The sequence below is a fragment of the Pogona vitticeps genome, chromosome 2 (assembly GCF_051106095.1).
Source record: "Pogona vitticeps strain Pit_001003342236 chromosome 2, PviZW2.1, whole genome shotgun sequence".
NCBI lineage: Eukaryota > Metazoa > Chordata > Lepidosauria > Squamata > Agamidae > Pogona > Pogona vitticeps.
This window is the reverse complement of record NC_135784.1, coordinates 96,262,554-96,272,894: the sequence shown is the minus strand read 5'-3', so window position 1 is coordinate 96,272,894 and position 10,341 is coordinate 96,262,554. Positions and strand designations below refer to the sequence as shown.

General features: G+C 42.4%; 1 protein-coding gene across 1 annotated transcript; it reads right to left on the bottom strand.

Annotated features, from left to right (window-relative positions):
* Positions 1–1,931: 1,931 nt before the first annotated feature.
* CBY3 (chibby family member 3) lies at positions 1,932–9,743 on the bottom strand. Its single transcript, XM_072988886.2, has 3 exons — positions 9,631–9,743; positions 8,395–8,514; positions 1,932–4,069 (listed from the first exon to the last, which is right to left on the bottom strand). Exons 2-3 carry the CDS (start codon positions 8,425–8,427, stop codon positions 3,533–3,535), a joined length of 570 nt encoding a protein of 189 aa, XP_072844987.2. The 5' UTR covers positions 8,428–8,514; positions 9,631–9,743; the 3' UTR covers positions 1,932–3,532.
* Positions 9,744–10,341: the final 598 nt, after the last annotated feature.

The window sequence follows — 10,341 nt, the reverse complement described above, 5'->3', positions numbered from 1 at the left end:
ATTTTCATAAAGGATCAAGCTGCTTTTTCTGAGTAGGTTTAAAGCAGCATCTTATCTACACTGAGTATTTATTATTATAAAAGTACCAGGTTTTATCACTGTTTTTTCTACCATCCACACAACAAAAGGCTTATCCCACCTTGTTAAGTAACTTGACTTGAGGCTTTCTGTATCTTTTCTTTCCTTATCTGTTCAATCTGTATGCAGAGCACCTTAGATGGAAAGCTGGACTAGATTCATATGAAACAGGATTGAATAATGGCAGAAGAAACATCAGTAATTTGAAATACACAGATACATCAGCAATGACAGGACTGTAGCTTAAGTAAACAACAGAAGACTGCAGAAGAACTTCACAACTTTAATGCTGACAAAAAATAGTGAAAGATTTTCACTCATCAGTCCAAATGGATACCGCAGCCAAAAAATCAGAAGAAGACTGAGACTTGGAAGAGCAGCAATGAAGGAATTAGAAAAGATTGTCAAGTGCAAATAAGTGCCACTGGAGACCAAGGTCAAGATCCTATAAATTACTGTATTTCCAGTTACTATGGGTGTGAAAGCTGGACTGCAAGCTGCAATTTCCAGGCCTGGTGTGGGGGCAAGTCCACTAAAGCTGCCTGGCTATGCACTAACCTAACACAAAAGGGTGCTGTGAGTGAGGCAATTACCTCATAAAGTGTCCTAAATTCCTCACATAAAGGATGAGATTAAAATACAAAATGGAATCCATCTTTCAGCCTATCTTCTCCTTTCTCTGTCCTGGATTTACTGAACAATTAAACTACCTAAAATACTGTCACACAGTTATTCAAACAGTGTAATATTCAGATGCAAACTCGTATAAATTAAGAAATCTCAGTAGACATTATCTGTTGCACATCAAGTAGTGCAATTCAGGAGGCACAGAAAATGCCTACTGAGATTTCTTATGGCAATTTGCTTCCAAAAGTTATCCTGTTTGTATAACAGCATTTAAACCACTTCCTACTTTTTATCTATTTTCCTCACATCACACATGTTTAAAATCTGTACATGTTTTTCTTAGTATATTTGTTTCGAAATTAAAACAAACACAGGTTGTAGCCTGTTCCTAGAACAGTCTACTCTCTTCTAAGTACAGTGGACCCTCTACTTAAGGAATTAATCCGTATTGGAATGGTGGCTGCAAGTCAAAAAGTCTGTAGGTCGAATCTCCATTGACCTACAATGCATTGAAAACTGATTAATCCCATAACCAGCGATTTTTATTCTATTTTTGTTCCATTTTTGGGTTTTTTCTGGTCTGTAAGTCGATTCTCCGGCTGTAAGTCGAATCTAAATTTTGCAGCCAGAGAAGTCTGTAACTCGAAAAGTCTGTAAGTCGAGCCGTCTGTAAGTCAAGGGTCCACTGTATACAATATTATAGAATTGTATCTGGCTGTTTTGTTACAATTGTAATTTTTTTCCATCACATTTCTAATAATATGTAGCCTAGAACTGCTCTTTTCACAGCTTTTTAGAAACTTTAAAATATTTATTGAGAGATTTCCCACAAATTCTTTCTGGTATACAGTATTGGTTAAGTTACAATGAAGTTACAATGAAGTTACAATGAAAATATGTTAATTTTAAGGTGTGGCAACTGTAGGTACACCCCAGGAATAGTGAAGCACTGGGCCTCCATATGTTTTGTGGTTCAACTCATGGAAGCCTAAACCACTCTTGGGGTATAGTGAAAATTGTCTGTACAGTGAGCTAATTGCCAGAGACTGAACAATTTATCCCAGGCTAAGATCAGGTTACACACAGAAAAGCTACAGCTCCCACCCTTACTAGGGTTCTACAGCAAGAAGACTGGCAAAAGGCAGAATGCTAGTGGAAAATCTACAGAGCCCCCATCTTGTCACTTCCTCAGCATGAGACCATCAGAAAATATGGCCAGAGTTGGGTGGGGGGAAGAGTGGATGAGAAGAACATAAGAACTAGAGATACTGGAGAACAGTCACAACTTTTATTTAACATCAGTAGAGCCTTTATTTTCAGGCAGGCTTTGTCTCAGTGACTTTTCTAGGCCAGACATTCTCCATGTCAATTTCCCATTGATGAGTCCTCAGGTCAGTGACAATGAACAGATTACTGTAGGGCTGCTCCAGATTGCTATCTGGAGGGAGCAGGGGCTTTACTTGCATTGGGATAAGTAAATCATACTGAGGAAAAGGAACAGAAGGGTACTAAAAACAGAAATGCTTTTTTAAAAAATTCAAACTTTTAATATTGTTTGTTTTAGTGTTGTAAACTGCCTTGGGTCTTCCAAGGAGAAAGGTGGGGTGTGTGGGGTAAATAAATAAATAAATAAATAAATAAATAAATAAATAAATAAATAAATAAATAAATCTGGCTCTTGTCCTCTGAAGATGCCGGCCACAGAGACTGGCAAAATGTTAGGAAGAAAAACCTCCAGAACATGGCCAAACAGCCCGAACAACCTACAACAACCAAATAAATAACTCTCTTTGGTGGTATCCTGGAAAATGCTGCACTGAGGATGGACAAGCGACTGGGACAGCTCTCTGCACCATGGCCTTTTCAAGAAGCTGCTCTTGTGCCATGCTCCTTTGCTTTGCCCTCTTGACCACAGAAGACCCATTGACATCCAGTGGTAGCTAATGAGCCAGTCTGCTGAGTGAAATTATCACCAGCTGCTGTGTGGCAATGGAGGGCTGCCATTCTTTCCCTTATATTGAAATGGTTGAAGGTGGTACTGGAAGCAGCAAATGTCAGCATAGCGGAGGTGAGGATACCATCAGCAATCATTACACTGACACAGTGCTTACTGCACTTCCAGTGCTTAAAGCTACTGCCAGGAGTTTCTCCTTCAACTGGTACATAGTAGCTGCCAACCCAGTATAAACAGCTCACCATCTGGGATTCCTTCCGTCATGGCTGCTCCTGCAGGCCTCACTAATGATTGGTTCTGTGTCCTTGGGAAATCCAGAAAAACACAGGTGTCATGATGAGTAAAGGAAGAAGATACTATAAAGGGAGAAGAACATAAAGTACTGTAAAGTAAAGGGAGAACATACTGTGGCCAAAACAGTTGCTTAGCACAGTAACTTATGACCAGAGTAAGTAAATTTGAATTAATTGAACTGACAGAGTTTACAATGATTTAATGGGCCTACTCTAGATGCAATGTACAGTACTACGCTAAGCAATGGGATTTCAGCCTGTTTCAGTTAACTGAGGCTCCTTAGACCTCTCTTTATGCAACTTGCTAAACTAGGGATTCTTCCTGTAGATTTCCCATTGATGAGCTGAGCAACAGGGAACAGATCACGGTTTGCCTGCTGCAAATTGCTGCCTACAGCCTATCTGAATTAAAATAATGAAATCAAAACCAAAGGGAAAGGGACAGAATAATGTGAAAACAGGTTAAATAAGACGAAAGCCACTGTGAAATGATCTTCAAGATTTTATTAAGTGTCTAGACCAAAGAAGGCAAGCTACTTCAGAAATACAGTTATTGTGACTTTTGTGTCCAAGACATCTGTTAAGACTGAAGCAGCAGTACTTTGTTTGTCTTTTTAATTTTCGGATGCCATAAAGTGGTGCCCATCCTTTTTTCTACTGAGTGTAGCCGTGCCGTAGTCTCTGTCAGCATGTCCATCAGCAACTCAAGCTGTAGCTTTAAGTAATTGTTCTCTTCCAGCAGGACTTTGTTTGCTTTCTTCAGGGCCTTATGGGGTGAATTCCTATCAGGAGATGAGTATAACTGCAGCAAAGGCATTCCCTGAGGTGCACCATCAGACTGCCACTCACCATCTTGAAAAACAAACTTTGTTTTGTTCAGCTGAGCACATGGAGAGCCATAATCTATCCCCAGTTCTGATTGCCGGGTTTTGTAGTCCAACAGATAGAAAGTGGACAGGGAGGTTGCTTGGCGAAGGGGTGGCCTTCTGGGCAAAAATCTACGAGAGAAATGATCAGCCCAGTAGTCACGTATATCTTGCAGAATTTGAGAAATGCTTTCCATGACAAGAGGTGCTAGAGACGGAGGATACCAGTAGGAGACCAACCGAAAAAAGTTCTGGAATAGAAAGCCAATATGTGGACTATTACAGAGGGAGGTCAGAGATTATACGCCATTGCTAACATTTAAAAGAAACCACTAAGAAGTAAAAATTGCATGCAACACTCTGTCATTTAGTGAAGAACCAAGAAGTACGTAACTGTCAAGGTAACTGTTTGTTGTGATGTGATTTCACAACACTTTCAACAAATGGTGACTCCAGCAGAGTTTTCAAGATACATGAGACATTAAAGCACTGATTCTTAACCTTGGTTTACTCAGGAGTTTTGGACTGCAACTCCCAGAAACCTTCACCACCAGCTGTCCTGACTGGGGTTTCTGGGAGTTGCAGTTCAAAAGCATCTGAGTCTCTGATGGCAGCGGGGGACCCCCGGGGAGGTCTCCCAGGGTCCCCCGCCACTGCGATCGGCATTAAAGGAATGGTTTACCATGAACCACTGCATTAAAGGAATGGTTTACCATGGCCACCTCCCAGTGAGTCTCCTAAATTTTAGCTTGACTCTCTGCCCACTACACTACAGCACACTGACTTTCTCAAGATAACTATTTGGGAAAATAAAACTTGCTAATTCTTATTTTTTCTTGTCATAGCATTTTTATTAGTAAAGCAGGACATAGAGGAAACATGCACTTATGTTAAAGTAAACAAAGCTGTATACAGATGATGTTATAGAACCCACTTATTTATTCCTTTTTTGACATACTTATATGTAATTTTTCAGGTGTACAATCTCCACATGCCATTTATGAAATTTTGAAAAGATGCAGTATCTTTTTTTCTGCAAAAAGGGCAACAAACCTGTCACTCAAACGTTGAATCTATAAAATCATGGACAAAACAGAAGTCTTGATCTGGAGCCAAACAAGGGTGGCCATTTTTGCCTCATCAAGAATAGATGAAAGGCATCACAGCAACATCAGTCTATGCATCTCCTGATTTATTTGTAGACATGCACATTTAGAAATAATTACTGTAACTTAAAATCAGGCTTCCCCCAATATGGTACCCTTGAAATTGTTTGAATGGCAACTCCCATCAGCTCTGTCCAGCCTGATCAATGGGACAGGAAAAGAAGGATTTGTCCTCTATGCCAGTGGTCCCCAACCTTGGGCCTCCAGATGTTCTTGGACTACAACTCCCAGAAGCCTTCACCACCACCTCTGCTGGCCAGGATTTCTGGGAGTTGAAGTCCAAGAACATCTGGAGGCCCAAGGTTGGGGACCACTGCTCTATGCTATCTGGAAGACATAATGTGGGAGAAGGCTAATTTGGATAGGAATACATGTTACAAAACTAGAGAAGACCAAGTGACCTCCACATCTGCCTGCTCAATGTGGTGTCTGGGTGCTAACTGCTGAAGCATCACTTCAAAGTCCCTGCTCTCTTTATCTTTTATCTCGTGCCCCACATGCCCTGTGACAACCATGAGAGGATTTTTTTTAATTTAATGACTTATCCAAGAAGAGAAATATCCTCCTTGTCAAATACAGAATTTTGTTTTGTTTATTAAAAAAGGCCACAAAGCAACACAGAACAAGACATACACAGACAGCCATTCTAGGCTGAAAAAGTGAAGCCTCCAGAAAGGCATCTCTGGGCTGCAGGTTTCAAGTTATCACAATACAGAAAAAAAGAAAAAAGGCTTGCCTCAGGCAGCCCACAAACACAATAAAAATGTTTCTGATGGAGATCTTAGTAGCTGGGCATACACTGGAACCTTGACTTATGAACGTCCCTACCTACAAACACTTCGACTTACAAACGCCTCCATTCGCAAAAATTTGTATCGACTTGCGAATGGAGCCTCGACCTATGAACGAAAACAAGGCAGGGGAAAAGGGTGGGAAATTCAAATTTCCCCTGCCTTTTTTGTCATTCCATTCAAACCGTTGGTGGCGAAGAGGCTGCTCTTTTACCCCAATGGTTAGGAAAAGGGACCCCCAGGAGGTCTCCGATGGTAGCGGGGGACCCCCAGGGAGGTCTCCCAGGGTCCCCAGCCACTGCGATCGGTGCCTTCAAGCTTTCCTGGGGGGTAGACTGGGCCTACCAGCGGAAGCCCTCCCCTGATAGGCCTGGTCTACAAGGCTTTCCCGGGGGGGTAGACTGGGCCAATCAGGGGAAGCTCTCCCCTTGTAGACCCAGTCTACCCCCCTGGAAAGCCTGAAGGCACCAATCGCGATGGCAGGGGGCTGCCAGGAGGTCTCCGATGGTGGCGGGGAAGCCCTATGAGACCTCCTTGGGGTCCAATCGTGGCGGCAGAAAATGGCAGGAAATTTAAAAGTGCTCCCCTGCCGCTGTGATCGGCCCCCTAGGAGGTCTCCAATGGTGACAGGGAAGCCCTGGGAGGTATTCCTGCTGCCTTCAGAGACCTCCTGGGGGTGCCCCGCCACTGCGATCGGACCCCCAGGAGATCTCTGGAGACCTCCAAAAGTGCCGATTGCATTGGTGGGGGACCCCCAGGAGGTCTCCGATGGTGGCGGGAAAGCCCTGGGAAATCTCCCAGGGTTCTCCCGCCGCTGCGATCGGAGGCAGCGGTCACCCAGCACCGGGAGGCTTAAGCTGGCTGGGTTTCTTCGGCCACTTGCCTCCCAGCTCGCCTCTCGCTTGCTCCTCACCACCCTCTGCCATTTGAATTTGCTGCCATGGGCCCATGGAGGGTGGCGCCGAGCAAGCAGGAGGCGAGCCAGGAGGCAAGTGGCCAGTAACAGCAGTGGTGGCAGTAACAGCAGTGGTGATCACAGCGGCAGGGGACCCCCAGGAAGCTTTGGAAAGGTAAGTGCTGCTTTTAAAAAAAACTGTTCTGGGTGGGTTTGGTCTGGGGGGTTATGTTTCTGTGCTTTGTTGTTTTGTTTTCTGGTGATTTTTATCTTTTTTTTTTTTCAGTCCCAGCGCGGGACTTGCTCCAATGTTCATTTGGATTTTTTATTTTTTTTTTATTTTTATTTTTTTGCAGTCCCGGTGTGGGTCTTGCAGTTTGGGGTGTTTTTTTTGTATTTTTTTCTTCCCCCGGAATGCATTAATCAGTTTAATTCCTATGGGAAATGATGCCTTGACCTATGAACTTTTTGACTTGCGAACACCGTTCCAATAGGGATTAAGTTCGTAAGGTACCACTGTATCTGGGTTCAAAGAAGTCCTCATCAAGTGTGAAGGAAGGAAGGAGGAAGATAACACAGTCCTTTAGGTCTCTAGCAGTTTCTTGTAAGGTAACAGTTTCCTTATGACTGACCACACTTCATTCTGAACAAATTAAGGAAATAACCACAATGTTTGTATCTGGCTTTGTGGTAGGAAGGAGACATCGAACCGAGCTGTTGCCTGTAATGATTATTATAATGTGTAAATAGATATGCTGTACATGAGCTTTGTACCTAATTTAACAACAACAGCAACAATCCTAAACTGTTATCACGGCATCTCCCAAGAATTCTGGGAAATGTAGTGAAGGTTCCTGAGAATTATTGCCTCAGGGTTTCTCTTCCCCTTATATGCAAAGCAATGGTTACCAGGGAGAGGGAATTGCTGTTAAACCTGGTTAGGCCTATGAGTATATCTCTTGTATCAATTGTTTATGGGATTACATGAGGAATTAACAAAGGCAGGTATCTATTCATTGGTCCAGGCTGGCACTGCCATTGTCACATCACGAATATATTGAATGTTTTCTTGTCTAAAACTGATTCTGGTTTAATAATGACAGGGAAATTAAGTGACAAGGAATGCTGCCTTAGCACCTATGGGGCTGGTCATACTAAAATTACTAAAATACCTACTTTACAATTCATAGGATCTTACTGATACCAAGAGAGGAGGCGCATGCCTCTATTGCAAGGAGGGCAATTTCTGGTCTTCCAGATGCTCTGTTCACTCCCATCATCTCTCACCACTGGTTATGCTGCCTAAGAGGCAGTAGGAATCTCATTGACCACACATTCTCCAATCCTAGACAATCCAAAATCTCCCTTTCTCTCCTCCTCATTAATGGCATTCTAGCGGAAGAGCTCTAATGAGGACAGTGGGAAGTCTGAACACATAAAACAGAAGCCATGACCTTGCTCCTCAACATATTCAATATGTCTTCGTCACTCAATGAAGGATTTTTTCCTCCTTTATGTACTCTTCTTTCTTTTCTACTCCCAAATTCCCAAAATGAGTGTTTGCATTAAAGATTCTGGGGCCCAGATTCAATGGATCTTGAAACAAATGCATCATGTCTCCTCCCTTTGCACTCAGATCCAGAATCCCAGTGGAAGAGCTGCATTCCATTCATGGCAAGGCAAGGCAAGTACCTCACCCTGAAATAGCAGGATAAAGTACTCACCCCACACAGAATGTAGGTTGCCAGTGGCATCATAGCATAATGACAAGTATGATCATCTCATGATTGTGGGCAGTTCTGGACACCATCTTGGCATTCTGTGGAACTCAGTGGCCGGAGGAGCTGTTGAAGTTACCACAAACGGATGCCACATGAATAAGAACAAAAGAAAGATGGGAGGCATGCTAGGCAATCCACAAAGGATATTGCTACTTCTATGTTGGTTTACACACTTAGATCTTAGCTTAATAAAGTTTCCCTGATTGAATTAGGACACCTTCACTTATTTAATCTATGGCCATAGGCTACCTTGCCACATCTCTTAAAAGCTGTTCTAACAAAGCCTATGTAGACACACCAACCACCACTCATCAAACTCACACACAGTTTTCTTCCAGTTCTCAAAAGACTCTGTTCACCAGACCGCACTTTGTTGTAGCTACTCAGATTCTTGCTCCAGTTGAAACCTGTGATATAAACTGATTTGGGACCGGAAAGAAACTGTTGCTTTAGGGTACATGGATACACAGTCTTTGGTTATACCTGACATCATGTTGTTTGCCTCATGTCATCATGTGGTTTCAATATCTCACAATTGCTTTTCCTGTTTTGGCCAATCATATTTTTGTAAGCAACTAATAGTGAAATGGCAGTATTTTTTATTTCTGTCTTCCGCCCACAATCATTGTTCTGCCTGAACTGATTAAAATTAACTGTTTAATTAATTTACTGCCTACATAAACCTTGTATTTTGCAAAGGACTCACAGTGCATCTCTCTGGCATAACATATGCATTAATTTATTAATCATCCACCTTAGAAGTAAGAAATATCAGGTGATGAAATCATAGGACGGACTCAAGGCTGTGGCTTCCTTGATGGCGTCAATCCATCTCCTATTTGGTCTTTCTCTTTTCCTGCTACCTTTAACCTTTCCCAGCGTTATTGCTTTTTCCAGAGAATCTTGCTTTCTCACCATGTGCCCAAAGTAGGCCAACCTCCATTTCAAAGTTTTTTGCCTCCAGAGATAGTTCCAGCTAGATTTGATCTAGAACTCACTCATTTGTCTTTCTAGCAGTCCAGGATATCTTTGCAAAGTTCTCCCCCAACACCAAATTTAAAACAAATCTCTTTCTTCTCCGGTCACCTTTCTTCACTGTCCAGCTTTCACACTTAATACATGGTGATTGGGAATACAAGAGTGTGGATGATCTTGGCCTTGGTCTCTAGTGACACATACTTGCTCCTGGTTATCTCTTCTAATTCCTTCATTGCTGCCCTTCCAAAGTCAGTTTTCTTCTGGTTTCTTGGCTGCAGTCTTCATTTGGATTGATGCTTGAATTTTCATTGTGCTATGTCAAAATAAAAGCAGATTTGCAAGATTATTGTTAATAATCTATTCACTAGTTACTTGCTTAGGTTAAGTAAACATAGGGATGGGAGCATATTAGCTCTCTCTTCACAAAGACAGTGAATCTGAAGGACAGAACCTCCACTAACTACAGTATAGATTTCAAGAGACACTTCTCTTCACACAGTTGCTCTGCCCACGTGGAGAATGACAAGTGAGGGAGCTGGCTAGCACACTCTTCTTGGGTATTTCCTTAGATAGAAACTGTAGAAGGGAGTTAAGATAAAATTCAAGAGAGTGGCTTTTTTGTTTTGTTTTCACAAGCAGTAACTAATTAAATAACTGTTTATGTTTTGCAAACTGATGCTCTTCCTCTTCACCTACGGCCTAGCATTGTTGACTATTTGTATGCTAGTTTAGTTTATTAAGATAAAAGGAAGGATAAGACAGAAGGACCCTTTTGCTGTTCAGGATGAACCCCGCAGAACCTCCAGGGAGCAAGGATGCTGCCCTCTTTTTCATCTCCCCCTCCCTGTTCACTATCCCTTCAGTCTCCCTTGGGCACTGTCACATCTTCAGTTTTTCTCCTTTGTGTCTCTG